The sequence below is a fragment of the Schistocerca serialis genome, chromosome 2, assembly GCF_023864345.2.
Source record: "Schistocerca serialis cubense isolate TAMUIC-IGC-003099 chromosome 2, iqSchSeri2.2, whole genome shotgun sequence".
In the NCBI taxonomy this organism is placed as follows: Eukaryota; Metazoa; Arthropoda; class Insecta; order Orthoptera; family Acrididae; genus Schistocerca; species Schistocerca serialis.
Genome location: NC_064639.1, coordinates 167,835,617 through 167,862,093, shown reverse-complemented (window position 1 = coordinate 167,862,093; position 26,477 = coordinate 167,835,617). Strand labels below are relative to the sequence as shown.

General features: G+C 40.5%; 1 protein-coding gene across 1 annotated transcript in view; it reads left to right on the top strand.

Moving 5' to 3' along the window:
- Nucleotides 1-26,477, top strand: part of LOC126456879 (farnesol dehydrogenase-like) — a 128,743-nt gene that overhangs the window by 58,109 nt on the left and 44,157 nt on the right. The window contains exon 2 of the mRNA XM_050092700.1: nt 11,669-11,831. Within this exon, the coding sequence (XP_049948657.1) occupies nt 11,669-11,831 (163 nt within the window). The remainder of the gene's footprint in view (nt 1-11,668; nt 11,832-26,477) is intronic.

Here is a 26,477-nt window from a genome sequence, read left to right as displayed (position 1 = left end):
CTACGGTCCCGCACACCGTTAGGCCGTCTTCCGCTCACGCCCCAACATCGTGCAGCCCGCCTCCAGCGGTGTCGTGACAGGCATGAATGGAGGGACGAATGGAGACGTGTCGTCTTCAGCGATGAGAGTCGCTTCAGCCTTGGTGCCAATGATGGTCGTATGCGTGTTTGGCACCGTGCAAGTGAGCGCCACAATCAGGACTGCATATGACCGAGGCACACAGGGCCAACACCCGGCATCATGGTGTGGGGAGCGATCTCCTACACTGGCCGTACACCACTGGTGATCGTCGAGGGGACACTGAACAGTGCACAGTACATCCAAACCGTCATCGAACCCATCGTTCTACCATTCCTAGACCGGCAAGGGAACTTGCTGTTCCAACAGGACAATGCACGTCCGCATGTATCCCGTGCCACCCAATGTGCTCTAGAAGGTGTAAGTCAACTACCCTGGCCACCAAGATATCCGGATCTGTCCCTCATTGAGCATGTTTGGGACTGGATGAAGTGTCGTCTCACGCGGTCTGCACGTCAAGCACGAACGCTGGTTCAACTGAGGCGCCAGGTGGAAATGGCATGGCAAGCCGTTCCACAGGACTACATCCAGCATCTCTACGATCGTCTCCATGGGAGAATAGCAGCCTGCATTGCTGCGAAAGGTGGATATACACTGTACTAGTGCCGACATTGTGCATGCTCTGTTGCCTGTGTCTATGTGCCTGTGGTTCTGTCAGTGTGATCATGTGATGTATCTGACCCCAGGAATGTGTCAATAAAGTTTCCCCTTCCTGGGACAATGAATTCACGGTGTTCTTATTTCAATTTCCAGGAGTGTATTTGAACCTAATCTGCAGGTAGGATGATAAGGCGAGGATCTCTTTTGAGGCTGTGTATGGCTGTCCATTCTTCTGCTGAAAGGTTGGTTTCCTTAGTACAGGACTTGGGGAAGGCTGGTAAAGCCAAGTTGGAGACAAGGAATTCCTGGAAGATGCTGAGGGGGTGGTTGGTTGGGAGGCAGGGGAGGATCACAATTGGATGGTGATATGAACTGGAAGAGGCAGGGTTCAATATTGGGATTAAGGTGGCTTTGGTTGGAGGAACTGATGGCAAAGAACGCTCCACCAAGTGATGTGGTGCAGTGGCTAGCACACTGGACTTGCATTTGGGAGGACAATGGTTCAAACCTGCATCCAGCCATCCCGATTTTGGTTTTCGATAATTTCCCTAAATTGTTTCAGGCAAATGCCAGGATGATTTCTTTGAAAGGGCACAACTAACTTCCTATTTATTCCCCTCTCCCCCCCCCCCCCCCCAAGCCACTAACCAACTGACTAAAGAATGCTCCATGGTGAACTGAATTTTGTTGTGTATGGAGATGGAGCAAAATGATCAGCTGCCATTCTTGGATGCTCTGGTACACAGAAAACTGGGCGAACACTGGGACACAGCATCTTTCGAAAGAAGATCCACATGGACCAGTACCTTCATGGCTCTAGCTGTCATCACCCATCTCCAAGGGAAGAAGTGCTAAACACCCTGTTTCACAGATCACATGTGGTTCTGATGAAGAAAGCATGGAACTGGAAATGGACTGCCTCAGGAATGTGTTCCAGAAAAATGGCTACAGTGAGCACCAAATTTTATGTGCCTTCATGTAAAAGACCTCATCATAGCCAACACCTGATGAAGATGAACTGAAAAACATAGCCTACATTCCATACACAGACAGATCGGTAGAATTTTATGAAGACACAATATCAAATGTGTATACATGGTGTCAGTAAAGACCAAATCCCTTTTAAGGACAGTAAAATATGACCTGGATCTCCTGAAATCTGGAGTATATTACATACCATATGAGTGTGGATGCATGTGTCAGACAAACAATTTGTACAATTGAAGAATGGTGTGTGGAATACTGATGACACACTGACCTCCAACTGACCACAAAATCAGCAATTGTTGAACATTGCCTTGAAACCAGCAACAAAATGAAATGTGAAGATACAAAAAATGTTCTCAAAAATGCATCCCACTATTGGGACCATGTATGCAAGGAGGCTGTCAAAATCCAGCTACATGAGAACTTCATAAACAAGGCAATGGATCTCAACCTAGTCAATCATAGGCTCCAGCAGTGAAAATTCTCTACATGGCAGCAGAAATGGAACACTGTGCATGGCAAAGGCGGAGTACAGAATGTGGACCACCACTCAATTGCTGGGCACGAACTACTCCTACCACCACAGATGACACATAGCACAGTCCACGCATGTGGTCAGTAGAGGGGGTAGATGACTGGTATATATGTCACACCCAGTGGTCTGAGACATCGGTCGGCAGAGTAGTCTGATGATGATGGCATGTTATGCCATAGAAAAGTCGTTCTACGGTGATCAGTTAATCTGGCTGCAAGCTCAACAGACTCCCAAGCACCATTTTTCCCAGGGAAACCTATCAACGCACATAACCAATATATTACAAACTTAATCATATGTTCTTAATTGAGTTCAATTACCTGAAAGAGGCAGTAAAACCAAGAAACTACAATGTGGCTCAGATGTGCAGGGCACAGAAAGGTCAGCAACATATAAGTAGCATCAAGATTAAATGACAAAAAGTTTGATGGAAGAGCATTTGGAATAATTTTTACATGGGTGTATTACATACCTCTATTAGAAGTACATGGTATATGGGAATAAGTAATGTGATATCAAAAATCCAAAACTGAAATCTCTGAACTTACATAACACTGACAAATGCTTATATTGTCAGAATGAAGTTACGATAGAACATATATTTACTCATAATGCATAGGCAGAAATATGGATCTAGCCAGGAGGTAGAGTTGTATTAATTAGCTGTGCTGATTTTAACAGTATAAGAAAAAAATACTTGCTGCTCAGATGCGTGGTTGTATCCTGAAGCTAAAAGAATATGTCCAGATGTACAGTATACAATAAAAAAGAAGCACACACACAAATCACTCTATAACTTCTAGACACAAGTACCAGTGGATTTCAGGAACTAGAAGAGGATATGTTATTTTAAAAACATGCAAAACTTCCCTGTGGGAATATTCCAAAATAGACTACACTGTAAATTAAATGGATAGAGTGTTGGTAGGGCCAGAAATGAAGATTTTCACAAAAGTAATAAATACTGTTGGTAAGTTTCTGTTTTTTGTTGTTTTCAGGTTTATTATATTCCACCATTTGTTTGGATAGAATTTGTTGCAATTGCATCAGAAAACATGATGCCAGGAAAATAATCAGAATTGGCAGTTCCAAAAGACATAACACTTACAGTCAACACTGGATGCATCTCTGTGAACCATTTTTGTGCACCTTCTTTTTGTTCAGCAGTTAATCTTCTCCCTCTGAATCTTGGATGTAACATATTAACAAGCTAATGAAAGGGTTGTAGTGCTTTTTCCTTTCATTATTTTAGTAAGTTGTTATAGTATTCCACATCAAGACTTTCTAGAAGATCAATCTATAGTTTGACAGCCTGGACAGTATTTGTGCTGTGTGCCTGAAGAATGTCCAGGTCTCTAAAAATCTGGCACTTGTCAGAAAAGATGAGTGGCATCTTTATAAATTATAGCATTATCCAATATTCTGGTAATGTTAGCAGGGACATCTCCAGAAAGCTCTTCTACAATTTCTGCATATTTATAATAAATATCAATAAAGGTGCTTAGGAAATCCATCTAGTTGAATTTTGGAGCTGTGACATAAAACCATTCTTTTCCTTCAATCAACCATGTAGTCAATGGTGTTTCCAAAAGTACTTACAGACTCCACCAATGTGCTTTAATTCATAGGCATAGATTAACATAATGAACTGAACAACCATATGTTAATAAGCCAGGTGGGTCTTCTTTAAAAAGCTATCACATTTTGTTTTCACTAGCAGCATAAATAGCAATTTTTTCTGAAAATTATCTTCATGCATTTTAATTGAATATTTCAGAGACTCCACACAATATATAGCTGTCTTTTGGTTGGCTTCACAATCAATTGTATTTGATACAAATGCTTGTTGCCCTGTGTGGATACAGATTGTCATAATTGGGTCATTCTTTATATTAGACAACCCATGTTTTAGTAGTATGTGCTATTATGATCTTTTAACTTAAGTTTTATATTTGAATCTACCTTTGCAACTTTATCAAGCTACATACCACTTAATTTGAAACAGTCGGGACCAACGTAACCAGGTTGCAGTGCTTGGATCATGTCTTTTTATTCTTGACTTGAAGCTACATTATGGCTATGTTGTTCGTGTAAAAGAACTTTGCTAACAATATGTCCAGTTGTTCCTTTCATTGATCATTAGTTTTAATTATAAAGTTCTCCCGGGCTAGCCTGTTTCCCCCTCAGTGGTGTTGAAGTCAAATTTTGACTGCCATGAGCTACTATTAGTGTACCACCATTACTGCTGAAACTGGAGCAGCCAGGGAAAAAATCCATTTCCAATACAGTACTGTTATTGTTGCTGGAACTAAACTTTGTGTTTCTAATTCCAGAGGAGTTGAAAAGTCATTTCTCTCGGTGCATTTTTTCAGATGACGTTTTATTCTTTCAATTTTGCCACTGACTTCAACATTTCACTGCTTGCAAAAAGCTTTAATTTTGTCTTGATCATATGTTATTTCTGACCACTCTGCTGATTTTTACATTAAAATGAACAGTCAAGATCACATTAATGTTTCCTTATTGGCTGGTTTCAGCTTATATACAAGCCATCTTCAGAATTTTGTGGCCTCCTATGGCTGGTGCTGATGGCGTCTTGGGTGTCTCGTGGTAACCATGATCGTACACTCGTGGTTACCATGACAAACCCAAGGGGCCATCAGCAGCAGCCATAGGGGGCCAAGAAATTCTGAAGATGGCTTGTCTATAAGCTTAAACCGGCCAATAAAGAAATATTAATGTGACCTCAACTGTTCATTTTAATGTAAATGTAACATCAGGTTGCTGTTCTCCACATACTATTTTGTCAAACTTTATTAACTCTGCTGACGCCTTTCTTCCAGTCCCAAAGACAATGATGTTGAAAATTTGCCTATAAGAAAATAATTTTACTGCTATTTAATTCAGTTATAAAGGAGGTTATTTTCCGTTGCAGTTATGTGATATGTACGTTGTTTGCAATTTTTAGGTTAGTAATTTACAACAATGAATTTTTAATTTTCTTTGACAAATGTTCAGTACATTTTACCTGCTGTGGAAGAAATTGGAAATTCAACAAAAACATGTAACTAAAGTAAACTCTCATTTATGGTATGGATCCAGTGCTGAACAAAGCATGAATTTTCATACTACATGATCTTTAAAGCCATGGGCTTAAACAGAGGATTATGATAACTGTGAAGGGCTCTCACTGACAACATAAGAAAATTTTGTTTACCAATTTCTGTGTGGTTAATTTATTAATTTTGTCAACTAATAAAGCAGTTTTAAGAATGAGTTTTGAATAAAGTGTTTTGAATAATGTAACCATAAGAATATAAACTGGACTGTTTAATTGTCATTACAAAAAAAATCTCCAAAACCCCGTTTATCCCAATGTTTTTTTTTTTCCCTCAACTGTTGATGTCTCCCAAATAGAAGTCAAAAGAAGTTATTTCCATGTGTAATTATGAGATATGTCAAGGAAGTAATTTGTGTTTGCATTTCTTTCCACAACAGCCACAGTTTGGTACATGCACAGCGGATGCTGTGAATCAAGGACAAGGAAATGCCACCATTTAGAGATCTCTGCATGTTGTTATGCTTGTTTAGAACGGTAAAGTTGATTGAAACTCTGACTACTTGTGATATTAGATCTTTAACTCATATTTTGGATGTAGAGAACACTGCATCAGTGTACATTCATCAACAGAATTGCAAGGTTTATGGAGAAAATGCAATTACATTGGAGATTGGTCCAACAGTTCAGTGAAGGATATGATCAAGTGCACAATGACAGATGATGTGGCCACCCATGTTTCATTAATGAAGAACTGGTTCACACAATTGAAGAACTTGTGAACAAACCATTGGTTTGCAGTAACCAACCTTTCTAAGAACTTCCTGCAAATTTCAGAATCACTTCTTCATGAAACAGTTTATGATAAACTGTATTTTAGAAAACTGTGTGCTCAGTGGGTGCCAAAACCTTTTACAGAGGAACACAGTAGATACTGTAAGGGCAGTGAATTTAACTTTTTGGCCTATTACAACAAAGATGGTGATGATTTTGTAAGCAAGATAGTAACCAGGGTGAGATCAAGTCATTTTTGAAATCCCACAATTGAAATGGCAATCAATGGAATGGAAACATATTGTGTCACCAATAAAGACGAAAGTGGAGCAAGTCTGGACACCTTGAACAGTCATGTATACAGTCTTTTGGGAGAGAGACTGCATTTTTCTGGTGCATTTTTAGTGTATGGTGAAACAATCAGTACAGATGTCTAATGTGCGATGCTTAAGAAACTGTATCATGTGAAACAGAATAACCCCTATGGAAAGCTTAGAAATGGACTAATCTTGATCCATGACAATGCCCAAGCTCACATTCAAAACAATGGACTACATGCTAAGTCTTATAGGACTTCGGCTGGAATACCACCCTCCATACAATCCTGGCCTCTGTCTAGCAATTTCCATCTCTTTTTGCACTTGAAAATGTTCATAGTGGTCCAAAATTCAACAACAATGATTAGTTCAAAGAACACATTACTACATGATTGACAAAGCAGGTGGCAACATCCTTTGAAGAAGGCATACAAAAACTTGTGCCATGCTATGATAAATGCCTACAAAATTGTGAGTTATGTGGAAAGAGAGTTTAACATTTGTAGTTTCTCTTCAGCAAATAGTTTTTCTATGTATGTACTCATTTTTTTTAATCACAAAATGGAACTTACTTTCTGCATGTACCTCATATTGAAGATTGTATTAAAGGCTTCATTCTATGAATGCTGGCATTCACATTTTTATTTATAATGTAAAAATTTATTGACAGTCATCATCATCATCGTCATCATCATCATCATCATCATTTATTATATATAACAGGCCATAAAGCCAAAAATTTATTGACCATCATCATCATCATCATCATCATCATTTATTCTACATAACAGGCCATAAAGCCCCATGACAGAAAGCAAAAGATATATTACAAACCAGAATAACACACTATACAAAAATCAATAACACAATTCGTGACACAGGAAGGAGCATTGTCACGATCACAGTTGCAGCTATTTCCAGCAGATGTTGTTCCACTTTCTGAGCACTTTCCTTTCAACTGTGCAAACGTGCTCTCCAAGTGTTTGTGAAGTCGTTCATGTCTCGTAGCCATATAACAGAACCAGTTTCACCAGTGCCATGTAAAGTTTGATCTTCTGTTTTGTGAGACCAAGCATTACTTGAATAAGTTATTGGGACTAAAGAAGGCATTACTAGCATTAATTATTCTCTGCTGAATCTCTTTCTAAACCTCACTTTTATTAGATGGAATTGATCCCATGTACTTAAATTTCTCTGCTTGTTTGAAATTGTGTCCATAATGTAATAATGTTAAACAGTTATTAAAAATGTAATTGTATGAAAAATTAGATACTTTGTATAAAGACTTGAAAAATAAAGAGTATCTTCAATAAAAAGTTGTTAAGCATCTGACTGTGGATTCAGATTTATGGGATTATGATTTTTATGCCACCGATTGCTTCTTCCGCCTCCAAGTACGTTTCTTGACTTGAAAAATTATGCTATACTGTAGGTTCCCTTATAACTGGCTAGGTAAGTCAGTTAAAGCATCAGAGGGCATACTATCTCTAGTAAAACCATACCTAGCATAGCACTGTCATGTTGAAAACAATCTTTGAGTTGAGGGCACCTTTACTTTGGCTGTACATAACTGATGGCATATGAAAGGAGAACATAAGTAGTAAACACATGAGCAGTTGGCAGGTGTCATTAAGAAGAGCTGGGCAAAGAATCTATACAAAGTCATCAAAATGAGGATTGATGATTTTAAAATAGCTTACTATTATAAATAAAATATTACCAAAAAGGAATGTCAGTATATGAGCAGAAACTGTCCATCATGGTTTTTATTATACTGATATGAATATGGAATTTTTCTTCAGTTATATAGCTACATATGAAAAAAAATAGTTTGTAAGAAGGGAAAGTAAAATGACCTGTGCTATGCAATCTTAACATGCCAGTAAAGTACAATCATGGCAATAAATTAAAAAAACAATGATATGTAGTGGATCTGAAAATTCCAAGCCCCTTAAAAAGATTTCTGTGTTTAGTTCTATGGTGGACTCCACTCATGATTCTGGCTCTTTTCTGTATGTAAAGCACTTTTCTAGCCAATGGCTGACTTCCCCCAAAATATGTTTCCATATGCCACAATGGCTTGAAAATAGCCTTAATAAGCTAATTTAATAATTTCCATATTTTTATAAGAGCAAATAATATATAAAGCATGAGTTTCCGGACACAATAGTTTACACACATACAGGGTGTGGTCTGACCAATTTAGTTTGGTATCATTGTGTAAGCCCTGGTATTTTGATGTGTCTGCACTAGCCATCTGCTGGTTGTCTTCTTTTTCTCTTATTTCTTCATTTTTAGATGATGTGTGAAACTGAATAAAGCTTGTTTTGATGAAATTAACAGAAAAGCCATATACACTCCTGGAAATGGAAAAAAGAACACATTGACACCGGTGTGTCAGACCCACCATACTTGCTCCGGACACTGCGAGAGGGCTGTACAAGCAATGATCACACGCACGGCACAGCGGACACACCAGGAACCGCGGTGTTGGCCGTCGAATGGCGCTAGCTGCGCAGCATTTGTGCACCGCCGCCGTCAGTGTCAGCCAGTTTGCCGTGGCATACGGAGCTCCATCGCAGTCTTTAACACTGGTAGCATGCCGCGACAGTGTGGACGTGAACCGTATGTGCAGTTGACGGACTTTGAGCGAGGGCGTATAGTGGGCATGCGGAAGGCCGGGTGGACGTACCGCCGAATTGCTCAACACGTGGGGCGTGAGGTCTCCACAGTACATCGATGTTGTCGCCAGTGGTCGGCAGAAGGTGCACGTGCCCGTCAACCTGGGACCGGACCGCAGCGACGCACGGATGCACGCCAAGACTGTAGGATCCTACGCAGTGCCGTAGGGGACCGCACCGCCACTTCCCAGCAAATTAGGGACACTGTTGCTCCTGGGGTATCGGCGAGGACCATTCGCAACCGTCTCCATGAAGCTGGGCTACGGTCCCGCACACCGTTAGGCCGTCTTCCGCTCACGCCCCAACATCGTGCAGCCCGCCTCCAGTGGTGTCGCGACAGGCGTGAATGGAGGGACGAATGGAGACGTGTCGTCTTCAGCGATGAGAGTCGCTTCTGCCTTGGTGCCAATGATGGTCGTATGCGTGTTTGGCGCCGTGCAGGTGAGCGCCACAATCAGGACTGCATACGACCGAGGCACACAGGGCCAACACCCGGCATCATGGTGAGGGAGCGATCTCCTACACTGGCCGTACACCACTGGTGATCGTCGAGGGGACACTGAATAGTGCACGGTACATCCAAACCGTCATCGAACCCATCGTTCTACCATTCCTAGACCGGCAAGGGAACTTGCTGTTCCAACAGGACAATGCACGTCCGCATGTATCCCGTGCCACCCAACGTGCTCTAGAAGGTGTAAGTCAACTACCCTGGCCAGCAAGACCTCCGGATCTGTCCCCCATTGAGCATGTTTGGGACTGGATGAAGCGTCGTCTCACGCGGTCTGCACGTCCAGCACGAACGCTGGTCCAACTGAGGCGCCAGGTGGAAATGGCATGGCAAGCCGTTCCACAGGACTACATCCAGCATCTCTACGATCGTCTCCATGGGAGAATAGCAGCCTGCATTGCTGCGAAAGGTGGATATGCACTGTACTAGTGCCGACATTGTGCATGCTCTGTTGCTTGTGTCTATGTGCCTGTGGTTCTGTCAGTGTGATCATGTGATGTATCTGACCCCAGGAATGTGTCAATAAAGTTTCCCCTTCCTGGGACAATGAATTCACGGTGTTCTTATTTCAATTTCCAGGAGTGTATGTTAATTGAGTTCACAATATCCCAGAAAGCTTATCAACTGACATCTAAAGTTAGTCTAATGAATTATCAGTAAATACCATAGAGTCATAAGCAGAGATGGTGAATATATAGTAATTTGTACAAAGAAGTAGATTATTAATTAAAATAATAAAATGTAGGTGGCACAGAATTGATCAGTGGGGTGCTCCACATGTGATGGTTGAAAGATTGGCAGTTCTACACTATGCTTCTTATGATGTGTTTGCTATGTGATTCATCTTTGCTGATGGAGTGTCTTGGACTTCTTCTATACATTTTGTGTACGTATATTTGTTGTAAAGTGTGTCTAATGTATTGTTTCTTATAAATAGGGTGTAGAATATCATTGACATACCACTGTGCTGTAAGGGTGGCGCAGGTGACAACCGAAGGGGTGCTGCTATGAAAAGAAATGTCATCCCAGAACTTCACTCCTGGCTGTTGGGCCAGCTGGCAACAGCCAGGTTGGTGTCTGACTGCTGTCTGGGGTATCTCCAGACATATCTTCATAGGCCATTGGGCCCATTTCAAAGCAGGACTTATCATCGAAGACAATTCTATTTGAGTCAACATGATTCCAAGTTGAGATGTGTCTGGAGACTCCCTGGGCAGCTATGGGATACTAACCTGACTGTTACTGTGTACCCAACAGCCAGGAGTTATGCTTGTTGGTGACGTTTATTTTCATAGCAGGACCCCTTTGGTTGTCATCCACGACACCCTTACAGCACAGCGGTGCATTGATGATGACCCATTTTGTTGCCCTTCAAGGCAGGCTATCATGGGCATACATTTCAGCAAGCTAATGCCATCCCTGCATATGGAGAGAGTTTCTACTGCTTGTCTTCATGCTTTCCAAACCTTACTTTGGTTAGCAAGCTTGCCAGATCTCTCCCTAACTGAGAATGTTTGGAGCATTATGTGTAGGGCCCTCCATCTAGCTCAGGATTTTGACAATCTAACATGCCAACTGATTACAGCTTGCCATGATATCCATCAGGAGCACATCTAAAAAGTCTACCAATTAATTCAAAGCCAAATAACTGCTTTTGTAAGGGCCAGAGGTGGACCAACATGTTTTTGACTTGCTCAGTTTGTGAAGCTCTTTCTCTTGAATAAATCATCCAATTTTTCTGAAACTATAATCATTTGTTTATCTCCACATGTACATCACACTTAACAATTTTGTGCTTGGAGTATAATTACATAATTTCAAAAGGTTTGAATTTATTATATTAGCTGACATATTTTGGGAAGTATAACTTTCTCATTCCTGGTTATAGAGCTGTCTCTATATTAGCATAAAATGAGGGCTTTGACAGTTAAATGTGACTTCTAAATCTAATTTTAGTTCTTGACTCCCTGTCCTCATCACTGATAAGTCTTTCACATTGGATGATTTCAACAAATGTGAATTGTGACTGCAAAATTCCTATCATATATTTCAGTTTTGGGGCTATATTAAAATTTTTGTTTCATGGGAGTTTTTTATACTATGACTTAATAAATATATCTGTTGTAGGCCCTGGAAATCAAAGGTGCACCTGGAAAACTGCATGCTGTAGGAGGTGATGTAAGACAAGAAGAAGATATTCTGAAAGCTTTTAAATGGATAAATGAGAATGTTGGTGGAGTTGATATATTAATTAATAATGCTGGAGTTTTAGGATACTCAGATCTCACAGGTAATAATTCCAGTGTATCTGTTTTAATATCTGCATCAAACAAGTCAATGTCCTAACTCTCAGTCTCACTTTTCATGAAAGGAAATTTACTTAAGGACATTATTGTTATCATCCATAATTGAAAACATGTTGTACATATTTATTAAATGCCAATACAGCTTCTTTTATTTATTCAGGACAAATCAAGAAATGAATTAAGAAATGGACACAGCTTACATTTTTTTACTAGTTCTGTAAAATGTATGTATATGTAACTGTCATTAATCTGGTGCTCCAAAGGACTTCTGTTGAACATAAAAAATTAACAAAGAAATGCTGCTTTGAAAAAGCTACTGCTTTTCCTTATGTACTAAGCAACTGCTACTACTTTTTGTATGTATATGACTAGATTGATAATTGTCAAATGAAGATAGTTGTCCACATCCTGGTGATAGTGGAAGACTGTGTGTGTTGCTATTGTAATACTACTAACAGAGATTGTGAATCCTTGAATGTAGACATGTAAAATTTTCAGAAGGAATGTCTAATAATGCAGACTTTTCATTTACTTTGGAATTTCCAAGGAACACCAGTTTATTGTCACGTTTCTGTGGACAATGCATTAAAGACCTTTGCACAAGAAATATTGCTCTAAATGTTAGAGAAGAAGGCAAAGTCTGTGTGGTCATTTTTGTTAACTGGATTGTGTTTAAGTATATTTCAGATAACCTAATCAGAAATTGATTTTTGTTATTGACAATAAGTGAAATAAAATAATTTTATCTCAGGCTTTTTCAGGTGGACATTGCAGGATGTTCTGTTAATAACTTTACACTTTTTTTTTTAACTTCTAACTTCTGCAGAAAAATATTTCTTTGAATTTCATTATTTTACCCACTTGGTCTCATTTTAGCCCACTGACTAGCTGTAGATTAATAAATTGGACTCATAAAGCTTTATCTAGTGTGTTCCCACTGATGTCTAGTTTTGAATAATTATTGTGTGTCTGCTCTTGAATATAAAAGTTTGTCCACCAAAGTACTGAAATATTGTGCTGATGGAGTAACACTGTTCTCTCTGTGTGCACTTGCTGACTTGATGCACAGAAATGTGTATTAGAAATACCCAGTCATAAAAATTGGAAATGAGGAATGAATTGAAGAATGACATTATTTTTACGAGACTGTTGCTTTAAAAGTGGCACCCACCCAGAAGAAGGCAAGGAAGTAATTACTAATTACATCCCAGTACTTCCAAAAATGTATTTATCACCAGCATAGTATGATGGAACACAGACCTGGTCCCCTCACTTTGTTGATAGCTGAAACATTTTACATGGGCTTGTGTAGAGTAGATCACATGAATGGCACATAGAATGAATGAGTGATGGTAAACCTCTGTGTTAGATCTTACTTGTGAAGAGTCTGGGGTGACTCCCAGGGTTTGTAGCACAATAACAGGAGTATTAAGTGCCATTGATAGCTACACTACATAGGACGCTGCACTGAGACCATGATGAATGGTGCAGGATCTGACAGTTTACCCTAAACCTAAATAAATGTCATGTAAGGGCTCTCGTTTTGTGTGTGTTTCTGCCATTGGAGTTTGTTGAGCATTTCAGAATGCCCCCACACTGGTAAAACAATCCTGTGATGAAATTTTGAGAGACATATTTGAGAGAGAGTAATACGCTGCCTGACTCATCCTGAGACATACTTGCTTGGAATTTTGATAACAAATTTCTCTGTGATGTGCCTCTCTTGTTCTGTCTGCCACTGGAGATCATTGAGCATTTATGGAATGCCCTCACAGTGGCTAAGCAATGCTGTGATGTAATGTACTGCTCTCCATCGGTTTTACTTGTCTCTGGTAAAGGTTCCAGATTGAGGACCAATAACCAAGAATCAGTCAAGCAAGTCTTTTGAAAACAAGTTCTTTTGTGGATGAATTAAATTTCCTCAATATTTTTCCAGAGAATTTCAGCCTGGGACCTGTTTGTCCTACAGTTAGTTTTGTGTGGTCTTTCCATTTTAGGCCCCTCCATATGTCTAATCCATATTTTATGATAATTAATGTTTCTAGTGATTTGTTGTCAGTAGTGTTATTATATAGTGGTGGATTTCTTACCTATTTATGCACAATACATTTCATTTATTTAGGTTCAGGGTAAACTGCTAGACCCAGCACCATTCATCATGGTGTCAGTGCAGCATCCTATGTAGTGTAGCTACCAATGGCACTTAATACCCCTGTTATTCTGCTACAAACCCTTGGATCCAATCTGGACTCTGCCCAAATGGGCATGCAAACATCAGGGCACCTACACAGAATGGAATGACTGCATCTTCTTCTTCTTCTTCTTCTGGAGAGGATACAGGAGTGTCCTGTAAGGACTCTGTAAGTGCAGAACAGGGAATCAGTGATCATAAGGCCGTTGCAGCATCCCTAAATATGGAAGTTAATAGGAATATAAAAAAAGGGAGGAAGGTTTATCTGTTTAGCAAGAGTAATAGAAGGCAGATTTCAGACTACCTAACATATCAAAACGAAAATTTCTGTTCCGACACTGACAATGTTGAGTGCTTATGGAAAAAGTTTAAGGCAATTGTAAAATGCATTTTAGACAGGTACGTGCTGAGTAAAACTGTGAGGGACAGGAAAAACCCACCGTGGTTCAACAACAAAGTTAGGAAACTACTGCAAAAGCAAAGAGAGCTTCACTGCAAGTTTAAACGCAACCAAAACCTTTCAGAAAAACAGAAGCTAAACGATGTCAAAGTTAGCATAAGGAGGGCTATGCGTGAAGCGTTCAGTGAATTCAGAAGTAAAATTCGATGTACCGACTTGACAGAAAATCCTAGGAAGCTCTGGTCTTACGTTAAATCAGTAAGTGGCTCAAAACAGCATATCCAGACACTCCGGGATGATGATGGCATTGAAACAGAGGATGACACATGTAAAGCTGAAATACTAAACACCTTTTTCCACAGCTGTTTCACAGAGGATGACCGCACTGCAGTTCCTTCTCTAAATCCTCGCACAAACGAAAAAATGGCTGACATCGAAATAAGTGTCCAAGGAATAGAAAAGCAACTGGAATCACTCAACAGAGGGAAGTCCACTGGACCTGACAGGATACCAATTCGATTCTACACAGAGTATGCGAAAGAATTTGCCCCCCTTCTAACAGCCATGTACCGCAAGTCTCTAGAGGAACGGAAGGTTCCAAATGATTGGGAAAGAGCACAGGTAGTCCCAGTCTTCAAGAAGGGTCGTTGAGCAGATGCGCAAAACTATAGACCTATATCTCTGACGTCGATCTGTTGTAGAATTTTAGAACATGTTTTTTTGCTCACGTATCATGTCGTTTTTGGAAACCCGGAATCTACTCTGTAGGAATCAACATGGATTCCGGAAACAGCGATCGTGTGAGACCCAACTCGCTTTATTTGTTCATGAGACCCAGAAAATATTAGATACAGGCTCCCAGGTAGATGCTATTTTCCTTGACTTCTGGAAGGCATTCGATACAGTTCCGCACTGTCACCTGATAAACAAAGTAAGAGCCTACGGAATATCAGACCAGCTGTGTGGCTGGATTGAAGAGTTTTTAGCAAACAGAACAGAGCATGTTGTTATCAATGGAGAGACGTCTACAGAAGTTAAAGTAACCTCTGGCGTGCCACAGGGGAGTGTTATGAGACCATTGCTTTTCACAATATATATATAAATGACCTAGTAGATAGTGTCGGAAGTTCCATGCGGCTTTTTGCGGATGATGCTGTAGTATACAGAGAAGTTGCAGCATTAGAAAATTGTAGCGAAATGCAGGAAGATCTGCAGCGGATAGGCACTTGGTGCAGGGAGTGGCAACTGACCCTTAACATAGACAAATGTAATGTATTGCGAATACATAGAAAGAAGGATCCTTTATTGTATGATTATATGATAGCGGAACAAACACTGGTAGCAGTTACTTCTGTAAAATATCTGGGAGTATGCGTGTGGAAGGATTTGAAGTGGAATGATCATATGAAATTAATTGTTGGTAAGGCGGGTACCAGGTTGAGATTCATTGGGAGAGTCCTTAGAAAATGTTGTCCATCAACAAAGGAGGTGGCTTACAAAATACTCTTTTGACCTATACTTGAGTATTGCTCATCAGTGTGGGATCCGTACCGGATTGGGTTGACAGAGGAGATATAGAAGATCCAAAGAAGAGCGGCGCTTTTCGTCACAGGGTTATTTGGTAACCGTGATAGCATTACGGAGATGTTTAGCAAACTCAAGTGGCAGACTCTGCAAGAGAGGCGCTCTGCATTGCGGTGTAGCTTGCTCGCCAGGTTTCGAGAGGGTGCGTTTCTGGATGAGGTACCTCCCGAGGAGATCACGAATGTAAAATTGGAGAGATTCGAGTGCGCACGGAGGCTTTCAGACAGTCGTTCTTCCCACAAACCATATGCGACTGGAACATAAAAGGGAGGTAATGACAGTGGCATGTAAAGTGCCCTCCGCCACACACCGTTGGGTGGCTTGCGGAGTATAAGTGTAGATGTAGATGTAGAAGGGTGCCCATAAAGTAGTTCCAGTGGCCACTGCTCATTGACAGACATGAATATGTAAGAAGCTCTGAAGTTTAGCACTGAAGCAAATTCTGCAGAACCCATTGGACCCTAAATGAGTGAACAAGGCGCTCTGCCAGCCAGTTCAGGGAAAGGGAGTTTAGTAAGGTGTTTAATACCACTGAAGATGCAAAAGCTTTTGAAATTGATTGCTGTAAATTGGGGACCATTGTTGATCGCCAGCATACTGATGCACCCTGTACTGTGATGATCCACTCCAAGACTCCCATTGTGAATATCCTTGTTGTCAGCTGGAGATAGGTGACACACAGAGAGTGGGAGAAGGTGTCCACAATAGTTTACCTCATGGATCCCATAAAAGGGACTGTGAAGTTGGTATGAACTTGGTCCCATGGCTGTGTTAGTGTGAGCTATGATCAGAATATCTGGGGTTAGGTCAGTTAGTGTGCTTGGAAAATTGCACACTGTTGCAACAATTTTAAATCGTTGTCCATACAAGGTTTGCTTCATCCTAGAAATGCCCAGGTGGGATTAATACATGAGCTGAAGTACCTGATGCTGCAGAGAGGACAGAGAAAGCAAGAAAAGGTCAAGTGGATCTGCACCAGAGAACATGTAAGGCCAACCTGGCTGCACCGACACTATCTGATGAAAAGTATACGGACACCTATTAGTGGATGTTTCTTCTTACTTTACATTTATCATGCCTTGAAAATGGCAGGGGACACTTTCAACTATGTGTCTGGATGTTTATGGAGGACTGACAACCCTTTCTTCCTCAAGAGCCTAAACCAAAGAAAGTAGTGATGTTGGACATTACAGCCAGGGGTGAAGTAGACATTCTAACTCATCCTGGCAGTCCACTGATTTCAGTTCAGGACTCTGAGCAGGCCAGTCCATTTCAGGAATGTTACTGTCCACAGATCATAGTCTCACAGATCCTTCTTTATGACATGGTGCATTTTCATGCTGTTACAAACAGTCATTGAGTCCAAACTGTTCATCTACTGTACACAGTACGTAATGCTGTAAAATGTGTTCATATCTTTTTTCATTTAGCTTTTTCATAAGCACAGTAAGGGATCCATACCATAACTATGGAAACATCCCATACTGCAACTCCAATTACTTCACACTTCATTGTTGGGTACTATACAGATTGTCCAGCAATTTGCCAAACCCAAACTCTTCCATCAGATTGACATAGTGTGTAGCATGATCCACCACTCCAAATCACTCATTTACAGTCATCCACTGTCCAATGGCATCTCTCCATACACCATTTCAAGCTTCTTTCACCACTGACAATGAAAGTGTGTGGCATATAAGAACCTGGTTGCCCATTGTACACCATACGTTTTACTTCTCAGTGCACAGTCATTGAGCTAGCTGGACTGCTGGTAGTAATTTGGAACAAACACAAGTGACCCTTTCTGCTGATTTTATGTGATTTTTTACAACCAATCTCTGCAATGCTTGATGGTCTAGATCCTGCAGTACATGAGGTCTATATCTGGTTTTGGTTTAGCTGTGAGTGTTCCTTTGTGTTTCCAGTTCACCATCACATCACCAACAGTCAGTCTGGTTAGCTTTAGAAGGATGAGATGTGTCTGGTGGTGATATCCAATGATTGGTCCATGTTGGAAGTTAGTGGGCTGCATGCTCAATCAGTTCTGTTGTTACTGTTTCTCTATTGACAATACAATACTCCCACTGCCTTTTATACTGGTGGGACTGTCTCTCATAACATCTAGTGGTGACTTCCACATTAAAAAGATGTGTCTGGATACTGTTGAACAGGAAGTGTACTTCTGGGCCTGTTGAAGAAGTGAGTTGCTCTGGACATTGTAGTATGTCCTAGGAATTTATAGGGAACTCATTAAGCAGTTGCTCCAGTTGACCATTTAATTGAAAACAAACTATTTCATAGTGCTTAAATTCAGGATCCAGACCTACTGGAAGGTGAGGTAGGAAAAAAAATTATGGACACTAAAAAGGATGGCCAGCAGTTCCTTTGTGATCTGAGATGTTACTCCTGAGCTGGAGTAAGCATCTTTGACATACTGATATCCATGTTAACCCCACTGTTTCATCCTCTAACTTATGAGAGAAAAAAGACCTGACACCATGTCGGCGTGCATCTGTAGTCAACACCAATGATGGTTGACATTGGGAGGTCACTAGGCATGGGGCTAATTGGAGGGCTGATTTTAACTTCTAAGAAGCCTGATTAAACACTTCGGATCACCGAAAAGCACTTCTTTTCTATTAAGATGGGTGAGCAGGTGGGTTACAGATATTGCTTGCAGAAAAAGTAGTATTCACTGTTCATAGGTATACCTGAATGTCCTTAACAGATTTAGGCGCAGGGATGTTCTGAATAGCCTCTAATTATTGTGTGGTGAACTCATGACCAATGTCATAGAGGATATAACCTAAACAAGTAACCAAAAGTTGAAAGAAAATGCATTTGGAAAAGTTACACATAAGTCTTTTTTGTGCCAGTGTCACAAAAACTGGATGGAGACTGCACAAATATTTGCTCATTGTATTACCAATGACCAGGATATCATCAAGATAATTTACACAATTTGGAATGCCAGCGTTAGTCTGTACAAGAACTCTTGAAGATGGTGGGGCCTCTAGTAGTGCCAAAAGGCAACTTGTTCTATTTATACAATCTAAACATTGTGTTCAACACTAATGTCTTCAGTGAGTGCCCCTGTAAGATTAATTTTAGAGAACAGTTTACCCCACCCAAGCTTAGGAAAGAAAATAATCAATGTTGGTTTGAGCATTAATGGTTTGCTTAAAGTCTTTACGCACTTGGAGAGATCTCCCACATTTCCTGACCACCTCTTATGGAGAAGCCCACTAACTGTAGGAAATGGGGGATAAAACTTGTTGTTGTACTAGTCTATCAAGTTCAGTCTTAATGTGATCATTAATGACCAACCAATTTGGGGACCCTCTGCAAAATCTTGTAGTTGCTGTCAGTTTAAAGACAGTGTGTGCCTTAAAATTCACTACTTTCACCTAACCAGGTTCAAACAACAGTGCAAATTCCATATTAAGTGTGTCAATAGCAGTTCATGGTACTGACAAACGGAAGGAGTGTACTGTATGATTTAATGAAAATCTGAAAGCTGAATGTGTATTGAGGCCAAATATAATCTTGATCAACAGATCTGACTCAGCCAGAGCTGTCAGTGTCAAGACACCTGATTATAAATGACCGTGAGTAACACATGACCACATACATCTACATCTAAAAACATACACACTCAACAAGCCAGCACATGGTGCTTTGTGGAGGGTACCCTGTACCACTACTAGTCATTTCCTTTCCTGTTCCATTCACAAACAGAGGAAAAATGACTATCTATATGCCTCCATTGAGCCCTAATTTCTTGTCTGTGTGGTCTTCACACAAAATGTATGTTGGCGGCAGTAGAATTGCTCTGCATTCAGCTTCATTCAAATACTGTCTCTCTAAATTTTCTCAATAGTGTTCCTTGAAAATAACTTTGCATTCCCTCCAGAAATTGCCATTTGACTTCCCAAAGTCTAGTACCTCCCTCTGCAGAAGTCGTACACACGCCAGAACAAATGGACGTGGCCAGCCCGTAGAGGGCTCTGCATCCGCGGCGGTTCTTCCGCGCAGCGGCTTTCACGCGGCGAGGGCGCCACCACCACACCACGTGCAGACCACGGCCAATAGCTGCTCCCTCCGGTTTCATATATAGGGACCCGCTCTGCCCTAGTCCAGTCAGTCTGGTACTCGCTCTGGATTGCGTCTCTATCTTGGTGGTACTGCGTTCTGGTCGTTGCTCGTTGTTGACATTTGCCTGGCTCTGGTTCCGAGTGGATTTACTGTTGTTGTTTGGTGTTGTGGTTTCTACAAGCCTCCATTGTTTATCTCTTCCTTGTTCTGTCGGTCATAGCCGGTTGTTGTTGGTTGTCGTTGGTCTGTCGTCCGACTCATCCTTGTGTTTACCCGGTGGTGAGTGCTCCACCGCCGGCGGCTTCCCCGCCTGGTGGCTCTGATCTGCAGCCCAAGGCGTTCCCGCGGTTGGTTTTGGTTACCACACAAAGCATCTCCTGAATACTTGCTTGTTGTTTAAGCCTAACGGTAACAATTCTAGTAGCCCACCTCTGAAATGCTTCAATGTCTTCCTTTAATCTGACCTGATGTGTATCCCAAACACTCAAGCAGTAGTCATGAATAGGTCACACTACCATCCTACATGCAGTGTCCTTTATAGACTAACTATACTTTACCAAAATTCTTCCTATAAACTGAAGTAAATAATTTGCCTTCCCTACAACAATCCTCACATACCCATTCGATTTCTTATTGCTTTGCAATGTTATTCCCAGGTATTTAAACAATATGATTGCCCAAAGCAGCCAACTAATAATGCCATATTCAAACATTACAGGTTTGTTATCCTACACACCCACATTAACTTACATTTTTCTACATTTAGAGCTAGTTGCCATTCACCATAGAAACTAAAAATTTTGTCTAAGTCATCTTGTATCCTTCTAAAATCTCTCAATGAAGACATATTCTTGTGCTCCACAGCATCATCTGCGAACAACTGCAGATTGCTGCCCACACTGTCTGCCAGATTTATGTATATAGAAAGTAAAGGTTGTCCTATGACACTCCCCTGGGGTAGTCCTGACGATATTCTTGTGTATAATGAACACTTGCTGTTGAGGACTGTGTACTGGGTTCTATTATGTTAGAAGACTTGAGCCACTGAAATATATGGGTAGGTATTCCATAGGCTTGTACCTTTATCATCAGTCTGCAGTGGGGCACTGTGTCAAATGCCTTTTGGAAATATAGAAGTATGGAATCTGCCTATTGCCATTCATTCATAGTTTGCAGGATATCATGAGCTTTTTGGCTCAAGGAAATGTATTATATTTAAACTCAGAATATGTTCAAGAATTGTGGAGCAAATCAAAATTAAGAATATTGGCTGTAAATTTGCGTGTCTGTTCTTGTACCCTTCTTATATACAGAGTTGCCTGCACTTTTTGCCAATTGTTTAGGAATTTACACTAGACAAGAGATTCATGATAAATACAAGCTAAGTAGGGGGACAATGATGCAGAGTAATTAAAAAAAAACTGAATTGGGATTTCAGGCGGACCTAGCAACTTATTTGTTTTCAACTCTTTCAGTTGTTTCTCTACACCAGGGATGCCTATTATGATATTGCCCATATGGGAATTTGTGTGATTGTCTAATGATGGTATGTTTGTGCAATTCTCAAATGCAAAATTTAAAATTTCGTCTTTACTTTTGCTATCTTCTACAGGTACTCCAGACTGGTCAATGAATGGCTAGATAGAAGTCTTAAATCTTGTTTGTGGTTTTACATAAGACCAGAATGTCCTTGGTTTCTCAGCCAGATCTTTTGCTATGGTGTGAGTGGAGTAGTTGTTGTATGCTTTGTATACAGATCTTTGCCTCTACTAATCTTTGCCTGATATCATTTGTGTGTGAAACATCCTTTGCTTCCTCAGCATTTTCTGATTTCCATTATTAAATAATGATGGGCCTTCTCTATCCTTAATCCACTTAATAGACACACACATCTCCAGAACATGATTTACAGTTCATTTAAACCTTGCATATACAGTAAAACTTTGTTGACACAAATCCAAAGGGACCAAAAGATAAGGAGTTTGTGTTAAAAAAATTTGTGTTAAGTGAAAAACACAAATTTTAATAAGTATGCATGTACAGCAGTACACTAATGTGTAATACACTACACTATCAATCACATTATTGTAGACTTATAATACTATAAAGTGATTATAAAATCCAAGTACTCACAAATTATGTACGTTACTTTCTTGGAAAAAATTCAGTCATGGTTTGATGACATTCATGGGAACGATAATATTTTGTAATTTCACAACCAATTGTAATGATATCATTCGTAAACCCAGCAGTGACGTCGGATGTTGAAGCGAACTGTTCTAAACAGGCCAAGGCTGTAAACACCTCCTGACGGGTAGGTGGAATGGTATCTGTATTCTCTTCCTCTTCACTTTCTTCTGATGGCCCGTCTTGCACCTTGTTCACAGCTTTTGGCACATCCGATTCCACAGAAGCACATATGGCAACATCGTCATCTACACTAATGAATTTCTCAAAACTAATCCCAGGGTTCGCAACATCCTGCAGAACTGTCCATTCATCAGGTGAAGTAGCATCTTCTAACTTGTGGACATCTTCAGTGTTGCTATGTCACCAAGCTCTGTTAAAGCACTTCCCCATATGATGTAGTGGTATTAAGTTCCAGGCTGCTGCGATGGCTTTTATTGCATCAAGCAGATTCCAATTTGGGGTTGCACTGTTGTTTTCAGCAGCACGAATTGCAGCTCATACAGGTCGCTTACAATAAGCTCTCTTTATGAGAGAGATTATGCCTTGGTCCAAAGGCTGAAGGTGGCTTGTGATGTTAAACACATCACACGAGGCATACTTTTCCCTCACTCAGTTGAATTCATGCAACCAGCTGTTCGCACTTTCTTCATCAACTTTATTTGCTTCACCACAAATTTGTACAGATGAAATTGAATGTCTCTTTTGTAACCAATACAACCAACCAGCAGAACAACGGAAGTCTTCGATGCCCATATCTTTAGCAATATTATTTGCTTTTTACTGATTCACAGGGCCAGTTAAAGGTATGTTAGATGCACGCATATGATTGAACCATTCTAGCAGTGATGTCTCGATGTCTTCATACTTGGTGGTATGAAGTCATTTAGATTTGTTTCAAATACCTGATGCCACAGCATTAATAATTTTTTCTCGATTCTTAATAATCATAGTTAAAGTAGATTTAAGTATTCCAAACTGCTCTGCAATTGCTGTTTTCTTGGTACCATGGTCCACTTCATCTAGAATCTTAAGCTTTGACTGTACATTTAGAGCTGTCTGTTTCCTCTTTGCCATTTTCGTGTGCTACGGTACCAGTTGTAACTGTAGTTTTTATTCAGTATTCCAACTCAAAATGGCTATGACTAACAGAAAACCTGTCAAATCTGGCACTGAGTACATTCCTAAATGCTGCTGCACACATTATTGAATGTCTAACAATGTACAGCATACGCTGATTGTTGAGGTGATAATCGCAGCTACCTACCCACAATACAATAAAAACGAGTCAACAATAAGTATAATTAGCTTTGTAGCTACATTTCCTACATTCATTTCAGGAAAAAAATATGCTTTAGAATACTCTAAGGTCGGAAGTTTGTGATACAGTGAAATTTACGCTAGGAACTGAAACAGAGTTCGTAATTCACCTTAACAAAAATTCATGTTAACTGATGAAACATACCATAAGAACTAATGTATTCCTGGCGGGACCAATATTTTTTCCATGTTAACCGTGAGTTCATCTAATGCGAGTTCGCTCTAATGAGGTTATACTGTAATTCCATTGTGTCCATCATAATGGGACTAAATGATGTCACTTCATTGTATAAGTGAGATGCTAACAACTGCTTATCTGCTCTTTCTAGCAGAAACATTACCTATCCTTCTTACCTGATGCATTAACTTTAGTAACACCTCATAGTGCCTATAATCACACAGTGTTGATTGTACTATGCTGAGGAAGTGAGTGCCCGTAGACATTGATGACTGAGACCAATGCACCAGAATCACAAAGAAAAGTTCCTGGAATGAGTTTCACTGTTACATGCAACAAGATTTTACATGGTATTAGCATTTCATCACTGTCAGAAATGTTATTTATTTGCATCAGCTGGGGCCACTACCTGGTGCCCCCCATGCTAAGGCATACTTCAGCATTGTGTCCTTTATGGAAATGCTTATAACACTTGCCCTCATTATGTGCATATTCCTACCTGGAATGCAAGGAAAAAAATTCAAAGAACTGCAAAACAAAGTGTGTTGCCATGAGTGACAGCTAGTACTAACCCAAGATCGTGGAGAAAATGACTCGTTGGCTACCACTGAATTGAACTTCACCACTTAACAGTCTGTTATGGAAGCACACTGCATTGTATCTCTACAGCTCTGGGCCACCTGTGAAAGTTAAATTCTGACACAAAAGTATGTTATCCACTTGTGATGTTTCAAATGCACACACAGTTTGCAGCACTTTAGTAAGGGGGGAGGGGGGGGGGGTTCAGACTTCCGTAGAGCTTGCACGTGAAACTCTTTATCCAGGCTGAGTGTATCACATCACAAATTGTACACCTCTAAGCAAGCTGGAACGCACATTTATGTGCAGAGATCTTAGTGGCTTCCAGGAGGTCATGTGACAAAAGCTCAGGTTAGGTTTCACATCACTGATATATTTGGATCCATGAGAGTTGGTGTGCAAGAGATTATTCTGTTCAAGGTAACTCATGGCATTTGAGCTCAGAATATTTTCTAAGATTCTACAACAGATGGATGTCAGTGATAGTGGATGTTAGTTTTGTGGATCACCTCTTCAACCCTTCTTGTAGAGGTGTGTGACTTGAGATTTTTGAACTATTAGTTCCTTCCTTGGCATGGAAAGAAGGATATGTTGAACAGGAAGGTCAGAATACTCAGACTCCAGGAGGTAAGGGACCCACCAGGTAGGTCATAGACTTGTCTCATACCTTGATACCCTATGTTGTATGATTGCTTCTGACCTTCTTGATTGTCTGAATGCTCTTTTCCACAGCCTCCCAAATATTGTAGCTATTGGAAACAAGTAGACTTCAGCTACCAGGCATGGGACAACCCCTGGATCTTTTCACTGATATGAAAGGCTTGGCTATTTTGCAGATTTAATAAAGTCACTCTGTTGCAATATTTGAAACTATCCCATTACCTATTCAGTATTTGTTTGACAGAGAATGAGACAGCAAAATGGTTACAAAACAGAGCAATCATAAATCAAAGACAGATTGTGTCAAAGATAATCACTGCACAGAGTAATCTTTTGCATGATAGCAATACACTTCACTTAACACTGCACTTCACCACTTCCCTCTTTAGTGTCAATAATGTTTCATGTCGAATCAGACATGTCATCACAACGGGTCTCATGCCAGCTGCAGGTAGCCTCAGTTGTCCATTGTGGCCGGCCGGTGTGGCTGAGCAGTTCTAGGCGCTACAGTCTAGAACCGCGCGACCGCTACGGTCACAGGTTTGAATCCTGCCTCAGGCATGGATGTGTGGGATGTCCTTAGGTTAGTTAGGTTTAAGTAGTTCTAAGTTCTAGGGGACTGATGACCTCAGAAGCTAAGTCCCATAGTGCTCAGAGCCATTTGAAGCTTTTTTATTTTTTTTTTTTTATTTTATTTATTTTTTTTTTTTTTTTTTGTGGCTTACCTGTAGTGTGCAGCAGAGCAGCTGGTATATTTATCATGTCCATGGAGTGTGTGTCCTTGGATGAGTCTGACTGGAATGGGAGGCATTGAAAGCTGGCTAGAGTCTGTTGATGGGGATGGTGGTTGGTGTACCCATCATGTCAACTTTGAAAGTCTTTTCCTTCCTATTGATAACGCAATTATTTGTTGTAAGGTGGTTTGAGTGGCTTGTGCACCACATCATGGTGCAAAAAAATGTAATAACAGCTCCACAGCTCATAAAAAATAAAGGGGTAGTGGCTCTGCTGGTCCCTTAGAGCTATGGGATGTAACTGCCACATTTGTGCATGTAGACTATGTACAAAGTCTGATGGTTAAATGTGGCCATCTGACATGCTGAGGAACTTGATGGGCAGTTTTAGTGGCTGTCCATATACAAGTTTCATATTTGTGGCTTTCAGATGTTCTTTTCCTGATGCACCGAGACCCAGGAGGACAATGGACAATGTCTTTGTCCACTTCTGCAATTCATGACATTGAAGAGACACTTTCAATTGCCAGTGCATTTGTTCAAGTAAGCCACTCACTGCTGGTTCTAATACTGTTCATATCCAGTAGGACTGCAATTGCTTTGAACAGATATGACTTGAACTGCTATCCTTGGCCTGTTGTAACTCAGTGGTACACTGAAATAGGTTATCCATCCCCAGAAGGTTGTGATCACAACATTTTT